Source organism: Xiphias gladius, chromosome 7 (assembly GCF_016859285.1).
Source record: "Xiphias gladius isolate SHS-SW01 ecotype Sanya breed wild chromosome 7, ASM1685928v1, whole genome shotgun sequence".
In the NCBI taxonomy this organism is placed as follows: Eukaryota; Metazoa; Chordata; class Actinopteri; order Istiophoriformes; family Xiphiidae; genus Xiphias; species Xiphias gladius.
In genome coordinates this window covers 13251385-13272152 of record NC_053406.1, presented here as the reverse complement: position 1 = coordinate 13272152, position 20768 = coordinate 13251385, and the positions used below count along the sequence as shown (strand labels likewise).

Here is a 20768-nt window from a genome sequence, read left to right as displayed (position 1 = left end):
TCTGAACCCGATTTGCACCGAACTTAGTGGAGGGATGTGACATGGGCCACGGAAGAACCCATTAAAGTTTGGGGCAGATCCTGATAATTTACCATAAATTTCCATTTTTTCCCTCTGAAGTCTGGTGTATGTTGTTTTAAATTGGCCTTGGTTGAGGTCTGCACTTGTTGTTTTTTAAAGTAACAGTAAGCAGATTGAAATGGACACAGCAACCTTAACAGTACACTTTTGATTTACGAAAACATCCAAAGGCTCAGTGCAACCAATGCAATTGATATAGACAATTATCATGCAGAAGATAAACATAAGAAATACAAGAAATGATTTTCACAGTTGCAGAGAGCAGGGCGAGTAGAGGCCCGTATGAAGAAGTATATTAGAGTGGTGAGACCGTGTGGAGGGCAGAAAATGGATATTTGTTTTTTGAGAGCGACTGAATAACTCAATTTTAAAAGAAATGGAAACGGACTGAGGAAGAGTAAATCCAGAGGGAGTCAGTAATGCAACGCCAAGGATGTCAACTGCCGTAAAAATGGAAGAAGCAGAAGAAGAAGAAGACCGCGTTTACTTCCGTGTAAATTTTATGAATGACTTCAACTTCCCTGGGAAGCTTGCTAGCTAGTACCGACTGCTTCTCGGTGGAGTTTGTTATTTGAAAGCCACTGCTACCGCCAAGTTCTTCCTAATGGATTATACTGCAACCCAAAGTGGGTTCAGACAGCGTAAGTTACGTACGTGACTTTATCGATCGAATCAGTCTTTGCTGTTAACGGCTGCATGTGCACAGTTTGTGCTTGGTAGCTCTCTGGCGTACAACGTACACGGAACAGAACCGTGATGTTAGCTCGCTGATTTCAGCCGCTGGAGCCAACCAACGTTAAACAGCTCGTAAAAACACGGACACCGAAATGTGAAATCTAAGTCCACCAACCTGGAAAACAGTGTTAGTTAAACAAATCTGAATTGGTAGCCGATAGCTTGCCCACAAACCCTTAATAAGCATGAGCTAAATTAGCAGTGCTAACTAATGGGCTAATTTATCGTTACACCGGCCGGGCTGGATAACCGTAGTCCCTCGGATTTACCGGCGTTTTTACAACTCATTTATGTCCCCCCCGTGTTGAGGTCTGTTGTGGGGTGACTTTTGGAAGATTCTTAAAGGCAATTTAAGGCAAAATGTGGTGCTTTATTAAGCTACGTGTTCGTGCTCTTATATTTGAGTTAACGCGTGTTAGCTCCTGTTTCCAAAGCTTCAGTCTGAGGTTTGCGAGAGGTATTGTCAGTATTTAGTTTGCCAGACGTTTTATTCGTGACTCAGATCCATAAGCAGGGCTGTTTCGTGAGTTTTGGCCGTAGTATTGAGGTTATACCCTCGTAATAAAATTTGATAAAACGTTAGCTCATGTCCCTAAGAAAAGAATCGTGTGTGCATCACCTAAATATAAACAAACCCACTCTCCAGAGAATTCAAGCGCACACCTCAATACTCCTATTTATGGCTTAAAATATTACGTTTTCACACTCAGGCCGGCTGGTGAGCACCACAACCAAGGCACAAACTTATGTTTTATAAGACAGAAGTCACTAGACTCGTGTTGACAGATTGTCTGTGAGGTTTTAAGTATCTTTTTAAAGATGTGAAGGTGTTTCTGTGTGTGGGCCTAGCATGCTGCAGGTTTAATGTCCTACCAAGCTGTTTTCTCTGTGTGATTCGTCAAGGATGACAGGGAAACGAGGTCCAGACTAAAACTGTCCGTGGCTCTTTAGGGATGATGTAATCTGTTCTTGTGATACGTGTGTGATAAAGTGATTTACTCCACTGTCTTCGGGGTCTGGCGATAAAGAGCTCTTTCTCAATACAGTGCATTGTGTGGCTGCATACAGTATTTGTCATTTGTGAGCAGACTCTGTTAAAATAGGTGTGTATTTTGAGTTTGCGTGACGCTAAAGTCGCTTTACACTACACTCAAGCTGTAGTGCAACGAGATTAGGTGTCCCAGCTGATGCCTGCACTGTTGTGGTGTACGGTAGTCACTAACACCATACATCTGAGTTCAAGGCATGCATATTGCAGCAATCTGACAAATATCAGCTATGTCCACAGGGCAGCCAGTGTTTGTGGTTGACTGGTCTTAAATTTCCATTAAGTTGAATATCACTTAAACAACCAAAAAGGGAGAGGGATGCATGCTTATTTCTTTGATTATCCTGTAAGTGTGGCTGCATTTGCTTGCTTAACTATTTCTGCCCGCTTTATGCCTCCTCAAAAAGTTGGAAAGGGGATTCAAGAGGTAGAGATCTACTCCTTTTTTTTTTAACATATCTCATTCCATTCTCTCATGTCATCCAGAGCCTAATATGCGTCTAAGGAATAGCTCCATGGATGGTTCAGATGGCAGCCAGCTGTTTGAGGATACGAGTGGAGCTGGGCCGGGATCACAGTCAGGCTACAGGTGGGAGCCCTGCCAGATATTAAACTGCTGAGTCAAGAATTATTCGTAGAAAAATGACATTTTACAACAGCAGCTCAATGTAAAGCACAATTCCACATGCACTACTGGTACTGCGGTTGTAGAAAGTTTACATTTTTGTGAAGGAGACACTGTGAATATATAATCACTTATTCCATTTTGTGTGTTTGAGTCCTATATTGGGTCAAGGAAACATCGGGCTAACTTTGTCAATCAGTCAAATCATGCTCTCTTAAATGAAACTCTAACTCGTTGAATATAAATGGTAACAGGCATCCCATTTTAGCATGTGTTTCTGCAGCTTCATGTCATCTCTTCACAATAGATTTAACTATATGTTTGTATTAGTTTAGCTTATAAATCACCATGTTCTTTCAGCTGAAGAATTTTCTTGTCGTGTTGGCAGGAACCAGCAGGCCGGGCCTCAAGCCGCAGGATTTTCTGGCCAGTCCCTCCTGTCAGACCCCATGTCTAACTTGGCCATGGCATATGGCAGCTCATTGGCATCGCAGGGGAGGGAAATGGTGGACAAGAATGTAAGAGTGACTCACATGTATTTCCTTTTCATAAAATAAAAAAAAAAAAAGAAAAAAGTCTGGTAATTCATCAGGTCAAGGCAAACACAGGGAGAACAGAAAGGCCACATTGAATATCGCCCATACTAAATGGTTGCACATTCACATATATATGCAAAGAATATTGCATCTGTGTGTGTCTGTGTGCTTGCTTGTTTCAGCTGGACAGGTTCATCCCAATTTCTAAGCTGAAATACTACTTTGCCGTGGACACAGTGTATGTGGGGAAGAAGCTGGGCCTTCTAGTTTTCCCTTACATGCACGAGGTAAGTCCGCTTACACCTCCAAAATGTAAATTATTCCGTTAGGCCTGCAACTTTGAAGAAGTAGAGTTGATCAGGGGCATCTGAAAATATGTGCCTCTAGTTCTGCCTGAAGCTCTTGTAGTTCAAATTTTGCGAAAAAATAAACCAGACCGTACTGTATACAGAATTTTTTATTTTATTTTATTAAGCCTACAAATACACCCCTGTGCTTATGTCTTGAATATTTACACATAAACGAGAGATTACAGTGGATCTTTGAGATGTTTTTTTAATGTGTGGAATCTGCAGAAGTCAACAGGGAATCTGCTTTGAGAGTTATACTGTAGATAAAATCTTCAGGTTTACCTGTGAAATACTACATGCTTTCTGCCCCGAATTCAGTCATAAAGAATTAAGCAGGTTTTAAATGTTTGATTATGTGTTGTAGAACTGGGAGGTGAGCTACCAGCAGGACTCTCCCGTGGCTCCACGCTTTGATGTGAACGCTCCCGATCTTTACATTCCTGCCATGGGCTTCATCACATATGTTCTGGTGGCCGGACTGGCCCTTGGCACACAGAACAGGTACACATACAGTATATCTATGTTTTGTTTTTTTTCAATCAAAGTGATACTGGTTTAGATATAGAGACTGTACTATTGTTGTGCACCCCTCAGGTTTTCCCCGGAACTGCTGGGAGTTCAGGCCAGCTCAGCGTTGGTGTGGTTGATCATGGAGGTCCTGGCAGTCCTGCTGTCGCTCTACCTTGTGACCGTAAACACCGACCTCACAACCATAGACCTGCTGGCCTTTTCTGGCTACAAATATGTCGGGTAAGTACATCATCTTTCTATGTGTGCGTATATTTTCATCGTCGACTCACCCTCTGCTGCCTCTCACCTCCCCTTGATACTTGTTTTTTTTTTTTTTCATTTTGCTCAGTTGTTTATTCTTTTCTAAAGGCTAATTTTCCCTTGAGAAATCCAAAGGAAAAAAAACCATTTCTTAATTTTTGTAAGAGGCTCTGTGGACGTCATACCTAACTTGTGACTGTGTATGTGTCTCTAAACTTTCTGTTCCTTAAGGATGATCGTAGGTGTAGTAGCAGGCCTGTTGTTCGGGAGGCCGGCGTATTATCTCTCTCTACTGTGGTGCTGTGCTGCCATCTTTGTCTTTATGGTGAGTAGAAGAGCTTTAAGTGTTGATCTTAATTGATAGATTCCATGTTTACAAATAATTGAGGATGCTTGGTCGGCTACATTTAGAGATCAAATGGGTACAATATAGACTGATGGTCATGATAGCTGACATCTGCCCATCTTCACCCTTTCGAAATGCTGCAAGTTGCTGGAAAACATTAATTAACCTTTTGATGTAAATGTGTACAGGGCACTCGTACTGCCTTTCCATGTTTTTTGACACTACACACTTATAGACATTTGACGGCCTTAGCTAACATAACACACGGAACCCCAGTGAGGATTGACAGCTAGTAGTGGGAATAACACTAACTTGGTCTAAACCAGTAAGTCAGGTCCACAGAGGCCCCCTTTCGGCCTCAGTTGGAGCCGGTGCTGTTTGCCTTAGAATATTAGATGCCTTGGCACTGCAACTGATTAGATATGCTGGAAGGAATGTTTTCTTCTTGAGATATTGAACAATTTTCCATCAGTCTCTCTTTAGCACACAGCAAGTCCTTCACCTCCACTCACCACAGCTTTCTGAGATACTGTTGTCAGTTTTCAGCCTCTTGTCTGCAGACGCATCTAAAAATGACATGCAGACAGGTAAATAATAGCTTTCCCCGTACTTGCAACTAGGTGACATAATAGGTAACTTTTATTGTTTTCTTACTCACTGCAGACTCGTTTTTTTCTGAGCCCCCCCTCATCAACTCTCCTAAACATTATTTAGTTGCTTTGTTTTGTTTTCAGACATCTTTTATTTCATGGCTATTCAATTTATGCCTCTTCCTTTGTGTATGTTTGTTGCCCGGTTAACATGTCGACTAAGAATATCTTTTCTGCTCAGATCCGCACTATGCGTCTGAAGCTGTTATCCGAGGCGGCGGCGGAAGGCAGGCTGGTCAGAGGAGCCAGAAATCAGCTGAGGATGTACCTCACCATGTGTATAGCAGCAGCACAACCCATCTTAATGTACTGGCTCACCTACCACCTCGTCAGATAAAACCCAGAACACACGCTCACTTACGCAGAAGATGAACTTGGCTGTCCGAATGCCTCCACCCTTTAAAGGAAAAAAACAAAACAAGAAAAAAAACAAAAAACATTCAACACACACATCAAAGAAGCTGGACTTGGATGAAGCACACAGCAGTTGACTGGGTATCCCATCATTTCCCAGGCATGAAGACAGAACTACTCCTTCACTAGACTCAGTCCGTGTATGCATGGAGCGAAACAACACATGGTACAAGACCATTAAGAGAAGATGTGAGGCTTTAATGCCTTTTCTCTTGCAGCGCAGTGCCATGTCAGTAGTATTGCCTTCTTTGATTTAATGTCTTCAAAAATGAGTTGCAGGAGCAAGTGGCTTTAAGCTGTTTTTCTATACTGTGTAATTATTTGTTATGTTTTTTTAGGAATATTTAAGAATGTATGTTTGTGTATAGCAGACATATTATTGCTGATGTTGCTCTGGTCTTATATATCATAACTGATGTTTCTGAGCCAACAGAAAGAAAAGCACACTAGCCTCACACAAACCGTCCATTCATTGTTAACAAAGAGCTCAACTCAAAGGTTTAAACGTGATCAAGTGGCTCTTGTTTTGATGTTTTGATTGGAACGACTTCTTTTCGGGTCTAAGAAAGGTCCCACACTGTTCTGTCGATGTTGGATCTGGAAGTAAGTATTATGTTATTGGTCTGTAAGTGCGGGTGTAGTGTCACCTCCATTTTATCTGTTTGATCTTCTTGTATGTGCTTTGATACATGTATGAGCTTTGCTGCCTGAAAGCTCTTGAACAGAAATATCAAGAGCCACAGTGACATTAAGGTGTAGACCTCACGGTGAGATGATTTTGATATCCTTTTAAAAACAAAGTAAATTATTTACTGCTTTTCATATTGAAAGTCAGATGGAATAAAGAAGGGGAAGAGATGAGATGGTCTGTTCTGTGAAAATTGTTGTAGTCTGCTTGAGGTAATTTAAATATTTTAATGTCAGAAATGTGCTTTAATGTGCTTGTGAATCTGGTGTCACTATGAAATGTGCTGTCTATCCTTTTGTTTATGTAGCCAATGTTAACTCAAACCAGGGTAGGATTCAAATTCACTCAAATTAATTCAGGAAACTATTAAAAATTCAGGATTTATTTTTTTTTCCTTTACCTTGGATGACACTTCTTGATGATGACTGCTAAAATGCTTATCTCAGTTTATTGAGGTGCCAATAAAAAAATTTCCAAATGTTTTAGCAAGTGCTGATTTAAAAAGGAATTTTAAGTTGCAGCATAACATTAAGAATGACTTGTCCTACCTACACGCAGCAGGTTATTTAAATACTTTTTTTTTTTCATAGTGAATTATGACTGGATCCCAGCCCTGACTGTCAAAGTAGGCGGACAGCATACAGCCTATCAAATCAAGCCACTGAAATGATACGATGACTGTTGAATAAAGTCTAACTGACGGAGTCGCTGAAGTGTGAGTTGAGTTCTGTGTGCTCATAATTGTTTTTCATGGATGTGATGTTTTTTTGTTTTCTTTTTTTTATCAAAAACTATTGCAGCTGAATTTGCACTGCAGCAAGCAATCGGCCAGTTATGGAGGTGAAAAAAATGCTGCAAACTAAAATTTCATCTTTATCCTTCCTTCATGGGCTTTGAGGCCCTGAATTCTTTTTAGTTTTAATTGGATGTCAATATCAGACCTGCTGTTACCTACAATGTCTATTTTGTAAAAGATAATATTTCTTCTTGGTAGACTGTCTACTAGAAATTGAAATATTTCAGGAAATAACCAGGCCCTGTTGGTTATCAGAAGACTGTGTTTTGATGTGGTGGCCTGTGGTGTAAATGTACCCAGTACCTTTTCGTCCTGCGCTTTACACAAGAACATTTAAACATGTTTTTAAAATCACAGACAGAGAATAACATTTATTGTTTGGTTATTAAGGTACAAATTACAGAAAAAAAAATTATTTTCCTGAACTGTTTTTTTCAATGACACAAACATCAAATATTCGCTAAAGATTTGAGCCTGTATAAGCTGAACAGAAAGAGTACTTAATGCTAAGAATGTCGTGATATAAAGTGCCAAAAGCGCAAGGTTATCCTTGAGAGCGTTGTAGCAGTGACTGAAAGCAATGGCAGACGTCTAACAACTGCTGACTTTATATTTACCAAGGGTGGAGAAAGATTTGGAAGGTTTGGCCCAATACCCACCCCTCTTTCACATGGTCTGAGTACCCGATTCTGTGATTTTGAATATACTCTGGTCATGTGCAAGTGGCATCAACCATCATGACTCCACATGGAATGCTCATCTATTTCTGTTAAGTCCCTTAATATCTTAATATTACTATGTTTTGAAGAAGCCTTAGTTACTTTAGCCTCTCGTGTCCTCTTTCTTGCAGAAGCCTCTGTTGTGATTAATAGCCTGATGAAGCCTGGTCTCCATTAACCTCTCGACTGGGTATCTCTGGTAGATGGGCAGTAATAGCAGACAGTGACAGGTGAGGGATTGTGGCAAATGGAGCTCAGAGGCATCAGGCAAGACAGCAACTGTCATCCTGACGCTCTTCATCCCCAGGAAGGGTACACGGTCACAGCCTGTGAGGAACACTGGCGACAAGAACGTTGAAGAGAGAATGATGAATGTTCCGGTAAAGCGATAAATGGGAGCATCTTAAATCAGCTGAAGAAAACTGAGGGGGTTACCAAAGTGTTGTTTTTTTCTCTCGGTTCTTTATTAAGTCTGAAACTGTCAAGAGTATCACTCCAGTGTAAAGTACAACTTGATAAATGATAATAAGCACAATCTTGTATGCAACACTTACAAAGGAATTTTTTCTTTTCCTCTGCTGTCAGTTTCTCAAACACCTCCCAGAAGGTAATGATGTTTGGGTGCCCGGCATGGTATTCTCCTTCATAAACGGTATTCTGTTTGAAAAAATAAAAATAAACACATCTAAAACAGAAATCCAACGAGGGCTCTAGATTAAAAGTTCAGCCACTGACTGCAGTTCATGTCAGCTCATAAAGACTTGAAAGGGGCTATTAACGGGCAGTCCATCAGAATCTACATTGAGTCATCCTTGTTTTTCTGTCAAAAAATTGTTTGAAGAGCTATTATTTTAAAATTGGTTGTCTTTGTCTGGTGACTGTGAGAAAACTCTGAAACTAGTGTTGCGATCAGAGCTATTCTGTTTACAAACCTGCAGCATATTGTGAAACTGATAGAGGGGAATTTGGCATTTGGGATTTCTTGGATTCGGCAGCGGACTTACATGTCTTGGATAACGTCCTTCAGCAATGGCTTTAACACAGGTTTTTAAAAAAAGTTGCTGCTCACAATATACAGTATCTTATACCTCTCAAGTTTCAAGTCTATGCAAATCTTTAAAACTTAGCATAGAAAAACCGTTAGAAGTTATGTAATGCACATACATTTTTTAGTTAATGGACGAATACATGCAAAATGGCTGATAAAGGATCTTAATCTTGTTTTGTGTGAGAGATAGAGATGTATTGTAGTGTCGTGTCAAAACTATATTCTTGGCCTCTAAATATGAAACCAGTGTGTAAAGATATATCTCAGTGTCTAAGAGTGTTGGGTAGACTGTATTGTTTTATCTTTATTACATTACTGACTGTCCTCAAGACTCAAATGTAGTCTAGTGGTTTTAAACAGACCTCCTTGAACACCTCCCAGTCGTAGTTTTCTTGGCCCACCATCACTGCTTGCAACTCCTCCGGCTGGAAGAAGTCCACCACGTCCATGTTACACACTTTGAAAAACCCTCTCTTGAACACCTCAAACACACGCTCCACTGATTGGTTGAAGGCGTAGTTGACAAAAGCAGCTACGTACTCTTTCCTATGAATACAGACAAATAAAAACAATTGTAACATCAGCTGAGGGCTGACATTGTCCAGAGACGTTTTATGTTATTATTTTTATTCCTACTACGCAATAAAGTTGGGTGTATACTGAATTTTTGTGAGAAGTTTAACCTTTATCATTTTTCCTGTTTTATACAATACAGCACTATTATATTCGAACTTTTATTATACAGTCCAAAAGTAACTCTAAACTACAGTAAATCTTTACATGCAATATCCCACCCAGAGTAACGTAGTAGTGTAGTGTCTAAGTGGTCACAAAGCAAACACTCACTTTCAAACTTTGAACTGCTAGACTGCAGCAGAGGCAAAGATTTTTTTGTACAATATGAGGATGGATATTTACGTGTTAGCCAACAGCACACACTGTCAAATGACAAAAAGATTGGAGGGGGTGCATAGCAGAGAAACCGATAAAAGAATAATACAACTTTATACAATTAAAAGTTGTGACGCATACTCTAGATCTGTTGCGCTGTGAGTACTGTGCAGATTGTCACATACAGTAATCCTGTATGAACACACCTGTTTGACCCTGTGACAAGTTTTCCAGCTTCTCCTGGATCAAGCTCAACTTCCTCACCGCCCCAAGTCACCTGTATGAAATAATATTTAACAATTAGACTGGAATATTGCAGCAACACGTGTCGGCAACAGAGTCAAAGTATGAAACAACACTGGCAGAACCTACAGTGAAAGTAGTGTCTATTTCTTTGACTACATCAGGAGTGTAGTCCTCCAACATGCATCGCCAAGACCTAAGGACACAGAAAACGTCAGGAACATAATATAATAACATGATCATGACCTGCACGTTGCCTATAAAGCTTTTCAAGTCAAGACTATACAGTTAAACAGAATGTACTGGCGTTAATCATTATCTTGAGTCTACTTGAGGTTAAAATATATGGGACATGATATTTGGTGAGAGAAGAACATACTGTATATGTAGAGTCAAACAATTTATTCCTCAAAACCATCTTACTCTCCCATTACAGGGTCAAACTCCTTCATGTCATCCACTGAGGGTTTGACCCCGACCAGCTTCTTGAAGAGAACCATTGGGAAGGGCAGGTGGACAATGTTGTGGTTGTAAAGAGCCAGGCCACACAGTACGCCAAACAGGAAGTAACTCTTCTCCTCCACTTTTGGCTGTTCGGTGGGTGAATACAAAAAAATCCAATTCGATTTAGTTCAATAACTAATTCAATAACTAAGTTCACATAAGACAGTGATGAAGAAGGATTCAAGATGTACAAGGACGTAACAATTCAAAATTAAAAAATACCCAGTGGACTGGCTTTGGCCTAAGGATCAGAATGTGCAAAATCTTATTGCGCGATTTTCCTCTTTAATTAACTGGTCTTACCCTGGGAGGGAACCAGGCCAGAGTCTTGCTCTCGTTGTACATGAACATTTCTGACTCGGGAGCTATGAGCTCATCAAACACATAGAGGAAGAAGTCTCTTTTGTTGACATCCATCACCTTTCTTTCATCCACAAACTGCACCTAGGGAGGAGAGAGTAAAACAGCCCACTGAGCGCTAACTGAATTGCTATCAGCTCTAATGATAAATATCCTAGGACAATTTCCCTGACATCCATTCTGTGCTTGTAATAAATGGTTTTGTGCTTGTGAATCAAGCAGACACTTCAAAATATATAAATACTAATGCTGGCAGCTCACCTTCACACAATCCTCTAGTTACTACAATCGAAAAGCCAAATTTTACACTTTAGCCAATAAAATTTACATTTATTTAACCACTTACTATTTTTCTATTATATATACAGGAAGTTAATTCATTTTATTGCAATTGACATTTTTGTTAAAGCTTCACAAGAAAAACAATTAAAAGGCACTCCACCGATTTTACACATCAAGATAAATGTACTCATAAAGCTATGAAAAAGATACTACTAAGTTGCATTATGGGAAGTGTAGGATCCAGTGTTGTTGAAGTTCTACCCATACTAAGGACTAAAACTTTGAATATCTCGGCCTCTGCTGCTACGATTTGGACCATTTTTGTCTCCTCTTGAGTCCCACACCTTTGTGGACATGCAAGGCCAACTTGCTGGAGCAACCCTTTAATCACCCTGGAGTGAAGTAATGGGAAGCCCAAAGCTACCAAATTTACTTTCAGAACACTAAAGCTGGCCCAGTTTTGATAGCATGTTTACCCAAAGCTCCCTTTGGAAGGCGCAGTGGTCGGCTGCACTGAGCTGTCTGAAGGTGTCCTCGACGAGGTGAGTCGGTCTCAGGGTTAGCTGGAGGACCGGGGCCGGGGCAGAGTTCGGGGGATCTACCAACGATTCATCAGGCCACCTCAAAGCCAAATTATGAATGACATACTGTGTTTCCTGTAATTACAAAACCCTTCTTTTTAAATATATATTTCCTAACAGATGGAAAGCAGTTTTAACAGAATTGTACAGTACATGAGATCTTTAAAATTACTGTCGAAATTAAGAAACAACTGTAGCCTTAGTATCATTAATACAGACCTTCAGTAAAATGTTTGTAAATGATGTAGTTTCTTAATACATACTGTACCTTCATTATAAGTGCAAAGATGTTAAAGAACGCCGCCTTGCAAACCAGAGTGAACAGAAATGGGTAACGGCAGAAGATGGCAGGTGTGTTATCGTCATCCTGTAAGAAAGTAATTGATAATTTATTAAGAAATTATTTCATCATTAAGCAGTCCCACAGAAAATTAGAACTATTCAGGACAAATGGACAAGTTGTTCTTCTGAAACACTGCAACATCTTATATACTATACTGTATGATTTTACCTCCACTTTAGAAAATTGACTCCAAAGGTTGATGTCCTGGGCTGGATTCACAGTTTCACCGATTTCCTCGACGTAAAATGTGCTCAGTGGGACTTTGTAGGACTTTCCGGCTTTGTTTGCCTGTAAACAAATAAATATAATATAGAAAACATTAAAACAGAAATTGACAGCACTAATATTTTTCATTTAGTAATGTATAAATAAGGACAAACTTTTGTTACTTAGTATCCATTTCTGCCCCATCAAGCGCTCCTTGAACAATGATGGTCAGACATCCAGTTTTAAGACATCACTTTCAGCTCTAGTAACTTTGTCAAATTTTACAGGCTTAGCAATTAATTAATAAATAAAGATTGAATATTTGGTAATGGCTCTATTATTAGTCTCAGTGTCAATCTAGATCACCCAACTGAATGTATATCCCTCAGAAAATGACTGGCTGATCCTGCAGAATATGCCCATAATCGAAATTGGGTTCAAATTTTGTGTTCACAAACATAGTCCCAGGATAAATTATTTCATTTCATCTTTGATCCCAAATTCAAAAAATTATAATAGATCTGGCACTAAAGCCACTGATGACTGGAATAAAACAACACTGACTTTGTAAAGTATTTTGAGGACTTCCAGCAGGTATTTGACTCCTCGGTTGTGAGTTACCAAGAGGCCATTTCTTAGCATGAAGGCCAGGGCATTTTTGAAGACCATGATGTGTTTCAGCAGTATGGAGGGTTTCAGGGAAAACCACCAGTCTCCTGCAGAACAAAAACCACATAAAGTTAATTCACACTATATGAGTTGTACAGCATTCATCTGGGGAATAGTTCACTTTATTCAATGTTATTAAAAAGCAGAGAGTATTATTTATTGTGTACAGTTTTATATATATAGATATATATAGATATAAATATCTATATCTATATATCTATATCTATTTCTATCTCTCTCTCTCTCTCTCTCTCTCTCTCTATACATATATATATATATAAATGTATATTATAAAGGTATATTATATATGTATATTATATATATGTATATTATATTGTACATTTACAAATGTTGTTTGAGAGGCTTTCATGAACATTATGTAGGGCGTCAAATATTAACTATTAAATAAAGTGAAAAAATCAAAAATAAGTTTGCTTTAGTTATTTACTTAGTGATGCCAGGGGCTTATTGTTCAGATTTCCAATAATGACCGCCAGAGGCAACACCCCGTTCATGACGTTGGAGTCCTCTTGGAGAAGGGGGCACGTCAGCAGAATCAGCAGGATCTCCGGAGATTTTAGGACAGTCATCGAATCATAAAGCAAGTCCATCAGGATTTTTATGTTTACCTGTGCAAAAAAAGAGATACTGTATTTGAGACAGTATCGCCAAGTTTGCAAAGTGTGCATTTGTTTGTAAGTAAATAAATCAGTGGCTACTGTACAAAATGCCGTTGCCCAAAAGAGGCTGAAAGCCTAATAGGTGATGGCTGCGAGTAACGGGAAGTTTATTCATTCAGTCAATTTATATCTAAAGCAGAAGACAAAAATGATCTGAATGTGTGAAAATCATGAAGGATAAAGGATGTCTTAACTGATTGTTTGATCCATGGTGATGCCAGCATCTGGTCAAAAGCTTGGCTAGCAGCCTCAAGGTCCACAGTTAGGGCACCTGCTTCTGATGAAGACCCGCTGATAACGAAGGCAAAGCATTCAAAAAGAGAAGTAAGTGACAATACCAGTTTTTTAATTCTAAAACCTACTTTCCTCACCTGGATGTTATAACTAATTTTGCTACTAAGACATCACAGAAAGCTGCAGCCAATTAAAAAAAGGACTTACTTGGCTTTTGTGAAACTTGCAACAAGACTTGAACTTGTCAAAAACATTGAAGATATTTCTCTGTTGCACAAAGAGAGAAAAGCATTGGGAGAGCTCAAAAACTGCAGTTACTGAATATACGCCTAATATTTCATAACTGAAAATACATAATTACAAAAACTACCTCTTTGCCTCTGCATTCTCACATTTCATTGACAGCCATCTTTGCAGTTTTGTCTCATCGAGCCGCCCAGTTATCTGACCATGAGCCAAGTTCTTAAAAGAAAGAAATTAGATATAACTTTTAAGGCAGCCAGCTTAATAAACACGACTAAAAAGACTTCTAAACTGAAAACTCATCGTAACAACTTTGGATGCACAGGGACATAAAAACCAGGTGAATATCAGTTAGCACGTACTTAATGTAAACTTTTTTTTTTGTATGTTTTCTCTGAAAATCACTAAAAACAATGACTTTTAATAATAAATAATTTCACATATTACCTGTGCAGGTGAAGAGAAAGCAAAGTTTGTATTCCACCCAGCAGATATTTTCAAGTCTGCTTAAACAAATAAAAAACAATGAAAACAAATTTAGAAATTTCAATTAAATCTGCTAGTCTTGCACCCCCTAATATAAATCAACATGTGACAGAATTTCGAAAAGAAGTTGCTTTTCGAATCAAGACTTTGAATATATTAAATACTCAAGTATTTTACTGCCAACTGTTGTGACTGTTGAACTCGTTTGAGTTAGAGCCTGACCAATACATTGGTTGGTTTTTATTGGCTTTTACCTGCTAATATTGGCCTATCAAAGATATATCGATACCGGCATATATGTTGTCCGATGTGCGCTAATATGAAAAGTTTGTTTTTACAGATATAATGCAGGAAAAAATGCTTGGGGTAATGAAGAAATGGTGTCATCACATAGCTTGCGCGGTCTAAAATCATTGTTTACAGTACTCTCAGGACTGGCTGCAGCAGGGGCCGCAAATACGTTGCTAGAAAGTTAACAAACGCCGATTCCATCCTTCTCCCTTTCAATATAAATTTAACATATATATGTATATATATGTATCTATATGTGTATATTTACATATATATATAAAGAATATTGACCGATATATGGATATCAGAATTTTTTATTCCCTAAAATCAGTATCGCATCAGGCCCAAAAATCCAGTGTCAGTCGCACTCTAGTTTGAGTTGAATCGAATTGTCTTTGGTAGCCATGTTACTTCAACGGAGGAAACACCCCGCTCCATTACTATATGTATCTCCGGGGACAATTAGAAGTTTAAGGGGGGGATGTGAACAAGATCAACGATAGATCCAACCATATGCCTCATTGAAATCGACTAAATACCACACCGCCCATACACACAGTACATACCATTGGGTATGGCTTTTGCGCTGTCAGCGATCCATGGAAATTGAACTAGAGCGGGAGTTAGACTGCCCTCTGGTCGTCCAGTCCCAATTTGACCTTTGACCCCATTACCAAAAGCCCACAGCTGTCCAGAGGAGCCCAAGACCAGAGTGTGACACCTGCGAAACACCTGCGAATTTAATAAGAAACCTAATACGACATAAAAATATTCTACAAAGGATTGGTAGATTTCCAATACTTCCTCTAGTTCAAACTTTTCCAACTGACTATAAAAAGGATCTTGTAATTATGTCGCCCTAAAAATGCCAAAATTAAACAAGCTTATCTTAAATAAAATGGAGTTCCAATGTGCAGATAAGCACACTCCTAATTTTTACCGGCCACATGCAATCTGTGAGGCGGGTCCATCCAGACCGTCGACCAGTCTGGGTGCCACTTCAGTAGCAGAGGAGTTGTGACCGAGCTGACCGTGGCTTCCGTCTCCAAAAGTGAAAACCTTACCGCTCTAGAAATTCACAGCATCACATAATATCAATCCAACGCCTTGGACTATCTTTCTTTACGAAGTGATAATTAATCATTGGGTCAAGTCAGAGGATTGCGTCACATTCCGTGAATCGAACCAACATGTTCGGTTGAGAATCAGACTGAAAGGATCAGTGAAGTTTGTACCTTTGTTAACACAGCAGAGTGGGCCTCTCCACAGCTTATGAAGGAGACACCCAGAGTTCTGAGGGCAGGGACCATACAGATGTTAAACCTGCCTGTAGTGATGGAAAGAAATGGTAAAAAATGGACAGCATGTTTATTTAACGGATAATGCCTGTAGTGAGATTTTGATACTTTAGATAAAATACATAATTAGGAGGTTATTATTCCTAGTTTTGGCTTCTGATGTATTATAATTTAATTTGAGTCTCAGAGCTGTGTATCTGGGTTTTTTTTTCTTCTGAATAATAAATAACAGGCAATCTTAGAAAAACCAAGAATGTCATTTTACAGCATTTAGGACTATTCTGAAGGTTATTTCCATGATCCTAAAAGACTCTGCGAACTATCTGTGGTAAGTGGCTAAGCGACTCTGATTCCTAACGAGAAACCAAAATAAAAGGTTTTATTATCACTTACATTTGTCTATATCGACACGACTTGCTATTGTTTTCTCAACCTGATCTTGAAACATATAAATCTTTTTTGTTCCCAAAGTGTAGCTTTTTGACTTGAATATAACGGTAATGCGTGAGAGGCACAAAGTGGCATTTGTGTGAGTTTAGTTTGACATAATAATGCTTCATATTATAATAACTACTGCAGTGCCTGTTAAAAGCATGCTTGTTATCTCATTAACAATTAAATATTTTATTCAATCAGCTAATCATCATCATCTAATTTCCATGTTACTTTTGAGATATGATATTAATAATAACAATAGACCCTATTTGTCAGATACCCGATCAGAAAATACTGAACCACAAATTCAAAAGGAATGCTTCGACACATTTTGTCAACCTTAATTCATATAAATGGGATGGTCAAAATATTAGGAACACATTTCAGTTAACCCAGTACAGTCTAACAGCCCCACAAATTACAGCCTCGAAAATGACAATTGAAATAAATAAAGACCTCTTTCAAACAGATTCAATAAAAACTGAACATTATAATCCTCATGAAGGGAGGATTTATTGCAGGCCTGTCGTATTATACTGCATTAGTTTTATCTAAGTTTACCTAATAAATTGGCAAGTGAGTACAGATTAATTTAATCTCTTTGTGTGATAGTAACCCTTTCCCTGAACTGGAGAATCAGCGATTTTACTGAAGAACTTAAAATGGGTCGGGCATGGATTTATTTCATCATTGGAGTCACATGCAATATGCAAATCACTGGCAAATGTATTTTTGCATCAGCAAGGGGAAATATCTGAAATGATTTAATGTCAGTTTAAGCCATTTTCTCACTCATACATGGCCGGTAAAGGAAACAGAAAATACAAAAACGGCGAAAAATGACGCATGGTGTAACGTTACGTTACCATAACAGCAGTGGTGCATAAATTACTTGTTCCGCCTGTTAATAATCCTAATATATTCTGCTTGGTTGGGGATAAAAAGTAAACAAAATGGTGCTGTCTTGCTGTTGCTGCTTCTCTAACAAAGTGCCCCGGGATGCTGTCGCTTCAAGTGACCAGGCATAGCAGTTGTTCCGCTGTGTTAAGCCATTTCCAGCTTGCAGAGCTTGGTTCTCCCTCTAAAACTGTCTTGCACTTGAGATGATCCTGTGCGAGCCTTTGTGGCTGCAGCTTGTTTTCTGGGGAATCCGTGCTTTGACCAGGCGCAGCCATCTGTGCGACGCGCTGTTGTCTAACCGATGATGTCAGTTACACGGATGAGTCTCTCCAGCCCTAACCGACTGCCATTAAATATTTCTCCTTTTATGTTGCTCGAGAACCGCGTATCCAAAAAACCTTCACAGTCGACACTGCACTTCCTTGGGTTCTCAACAATACAAATGTGAAGTTTGGTTGTTGAGAAAATCGAAAGATGGAGAGATACTTCTCCATTTATTAGTGGGATCATTTTATGTAGTCTAGTTGTTTTTACATGTTAAATGAAAACCCTCACAAACACAAAACACAAAGAAGAAAAAAATCACTGTAACGCTCATTGCCTGTAGGTGGTATGTGTATATAGGGACATGTGTAGAATTCGCCTTACAGTGGCCAATGTGCTCCACCTTTATCTGCTAGATGTGAACAAGTGAGCGTGCGACCGAGTTAAGGTAAATTATTTGTACCCCTCTCATCCACTCTGTTGAGCCCCAGCTGGCCAGATTTATTGGCCCCGCAGCAGTACACCAGGCCTGACAGTGTGAGGAACAGAGTATGGGTCGCTCCGGCTGCAATCTGGGTCACTGCTACGCCGGACAGAGCGCACACCAGGACAGGCGTGTCCTGTTGGGACACCTCCTTCCCCAGACCCAGCTGACCATGACTGTTCAAACCCCATGAGAAGACATCTCCTCCTGGAAAGTGGAAGGAAAAAATAGTTACATTCAATTTTAGCGTCTGTACACTTCCCCAGCAGATACAAAATCAGTTAAGCTCTTTAATGACCCACATTATGTACAACATGACGAGCAGTTATGCTACAGAAGTCATTACTTAAGCTAATTAATATAATAATGAGCTACTATGTCTTATTCAACATACTAATTTTCATATATAATACAGGTGGTATTAGGAGGAAGCTTGTATCCAAGGGAGTTATATATTTAGGAGTTATAAGTTATAAACATATATATACATTTTTTTATCTTTTTAATATTAAACCAGGATGCTATCTTGGGATCAAAAAGTTGAATGTTGAGTGGAATGTTGCAACTGTGGTTTTTTTTAACCTGCTAGTGTTAAAAACATGAATTTCAACTTTATTATGTCTGCAGGGACAGGGACAGAAAACTGGATTTGGCAGAGTGACATATAAAAAATAAAAAAAAAACATTATTCTATTTGACGTAATTAAACTTTAGAAGCTGTGAAATTGGAGTTTGCACTGCTCAGTGTCTTACCTTTCGTCAGTGCCAGTGAGTGGCCGTCTCCACAGGCAACCTGAATCACTGGTACTGGCAGTTGTATGGGCACCCGACTGCACCTTGATGAAGAAAGAAAAAAAAAAAGCTTAGCACTTTTACCCACAGACCATTAACTTTCAGTGGTAAATATGCATATTCATGTATTCCAGAGACTAAGATCTTGCCTTGGTCCGAGATTGTTGCACCGCGGATTCAGTAACCCCCCCCGTTGTCCATTCTCTGCGGCCCCCCAGGAGAACACGTCTCCAGATGCACACACAGCCAGACAGTGGTCCCGACCACAAGCCATCGTCACGACATCACCCAGCCCCTGCACACGACCTTACACAGCACGACAGAGATTCACACACAAACACACACACTGGACAGTAAACTTGGACGTAAAGAGTCAACAAAACAACTTCGACCCAGTAAGAATTTTGCACTGTCACTATATGGATGATGCACTGTGGGGAACACTGAATATTGCTGTGTTGTGTGCTTCTTGCTTGCTGATGCATTTTGTGTGCACTGATAATGTACGGGGTTGGTACCCGTATCAGTTCCCTCGTAGGGTTTTGCAGGCTGTAAAGTAAACACTGCATCTTGTCAGTATGAGGCTCTGACTGGCACCCTGGCTCAACAGCCAGTGACCGCCACTGGGTATAGTTTCTACTCACTTTTCATAATAAGATTTCAAATGATGCGTTGTTGTGGATTAAACTATCCAACACCAGTTTATAAAGTGGTTAAAAATTAGCTTCCCTTCAAACCTGCAACAAAATGCTGCTCGCACATCAATGCATCAAAAACAACAATCCAGTAATACAATATACTGTAAATAATAACACAACACCTAAAAGGGCCATTCTGCATAACAAGTACTTTTACTTTTGAAAGTTTAATTACATTTTGCCGGCAATGTACATTTACATCTTGAATACAGGAGTATTTTTACATTAAGTACAGTATCGAAATACTCCACCGTTATTACTATCACCGAATTTGCCTATTCACTATTTTTTGTCCACTTTTGTTTTGCCGCTCATCGGACCAAACTTCAAGACAAACCATCATATCCAAACCGTGAACGCAACGCTGCGCTGATGTCCAACTTCCCCGCATGCACGTGAACGCAACGCAACGCACGATAACGCGCGGCCTCTCGTTAACTTTCGCTGCCTGGACCGACCGGAGAGAAACGAAACCGAGTCTCCACTCAGCTAAACGAGTCCGCGGCGGCGACTCGATTGGTGCTTATGAACTCATTAGGGCTTCCGGCCTGGGTAAACACACGTTAAAAAGTCCCTGCTAAAATGAAACCGCCTGGGCAGAGTCATAAATAGGGACCGAAGACCCAGATAACAACAGTCATTAGAAAAAAAGAACGGGAAAAAAAAACAACAAAAACATGTCACATAAAACCTGTCTTCGCTTTTTATGTCACAGCCCGAAACGCTATTTCCACGGGCAAAAAGACTATTATCCTACTAGGAATCCCACATGGATATTTTCTTTTTATGTTCACTATTCTGCTGGATTTTTTCTGTAATAATATCACCCTCACTACTTACCTGGTCTCTTTTCACCTTTAGATTTCTTTCGTCCAAGTTGTCCCTGCGAGTTGGAGCCACACGAGAACACATCCCCGTCTCCGGTTAGGAATAAAGTGTGCCGGTCCCCGCAGCAGATTTGGGTTACAGCCCCGGGGACAGTCCAGGGCACCGGGCCGAGGGCTCCCTGCGGACCGAACTGTCCACTGGAGCTGTCCCCCCAACAGTACAGCCGCACCATGTCTCACCTCGGCTGT

The 20768-nt window shown here is 39.7% G+C and overlaps 2 protein-coding genes across 3 annotated transcripts; one reads left to right on the top strand and one right to left on the bottom strand.

Moving 5' to 3' along the window:
* The first annotated feature begins 559 nt into the window (after positions 1 to 559).
* On the top strand, positions 560 to 7990 carry yif1b (Yip1 interacting factor homolog B (S. cerevisiae)). 2 transcript variants are annotated; one of them, XM_040130750.1, is made up of 9 exons: positions 560 to 722; positions 2351 to 2453; positions 2878 to 3007; positions 3208 to 3312; positions 3740 to 3876; positions 3970 to 4125; positions 4378 to 4471; positions 5324 to 6959; positions 7891 to 7990. In XM_040130750.1, exons 1-8 carry the CDS (start codon positions 686 to 688, stop codon positions 5477 to 5479), a joined length of 918 nt encoding a protein of 305 aa, XP_039986684.1. In that variant the 5' UTR covers positions 560 to 685; the 3' UTR covers positions 5480 to 6959; positions 7891 to 7990. The 2 variants fall into 2 exon arrangements, with proteins under 2 accessions (XP_039986684.1, XP_039986683.1); XM_040130749.1 differs by having other exon boundaries at positions 560 to 731.
* LOC120791903 (probable E3 ubiquitin-protein ligase HERC6) lies at positions 7840 to 20761 on the bottom strand. Its single transcript, XM_040130748.1, has 23 exons — positions 20533 to 20761; positions 19144 to 19300; positions 18956 to 19038; positions 18182 to 18409; positions 16057 to 16148; positions 15762 to 15889; positions 15388 to 15542; positions 14492 to 14547; positions 14172 to 14263; positions 14009 to 14068; positions 13762 to 13858; positions 13336 to 13516; positions 12783 to 12934; positions 12180 to 12299; positions 11937 to 12035; positions 11564 to 11743; positions 10749 to 10889; positions 10365 to 10531; positions 10071 to 10137; positions 9905 to 9975; positions 9170 to 9353; positions 8314 to 8416; positions 7840 to 8098 (listed from the first exon to the last, which is right to left on the bottom strand). The coding sequence occupies exons 1-23, from the start codon at positions 20750 to 20752 to the stop codon at positions 7863 to 7865; spliced, it is 3069 nt and encodes a 1022-aa protein (XP_039986682.1). The 5' UTR covers positions 20753 to 20761; the 3' UTR covers positions 7840 to 7862.
* Between the last annotated feature and the right edge of the window lie 7 nt (positions 20762 to 20768).

Bases quoted from the DNA above. Each gene is read 5' to 3' on its own strand.
- yif1b (XM_040130749.1), top strand. From the start codon at position 686: ATGGATTATACTGCAACCCAAAGTGGGTTCAGACAGCGTAAGTTAC. The intron at 2,454-2,877 runs GTGGGAGCCCTG...TCGTGTTGGCAG, and splicing joins GGATCACAGTCAGGCTACAG to GAACCAGCAGGCCGGGCCTC. The intron at 3,877-3,969 runs GTACACATACAG...TGCACCCCTCAG, and splicing joins GCCCTTGGCACACAGAACAG to GTTTTCCCCGGAACTGCTGG.
- LOC120791903 (XM_040130748.1), bottom strand. From the start codon at position 20,752: ATGGTGCGGCTGTACTGTTGGGGGGACAGCTCCAGTGGACAGTTCGGT. The intron at 13,517-13,761 runs GTTAAGACATCC...TTTTTTGCACAG, and splicing joins CACCATGGATCAAACAATCA to GTAAACATAAAAATCCTGAT. The intron at 8,099-8,313 runs GTAAGTGTTGCA...TCTTGTCGCCAG, and splicing joins GGAAAAGAAAAAATTCCTTT to TGTTCCTCACAGGCTGTGAC.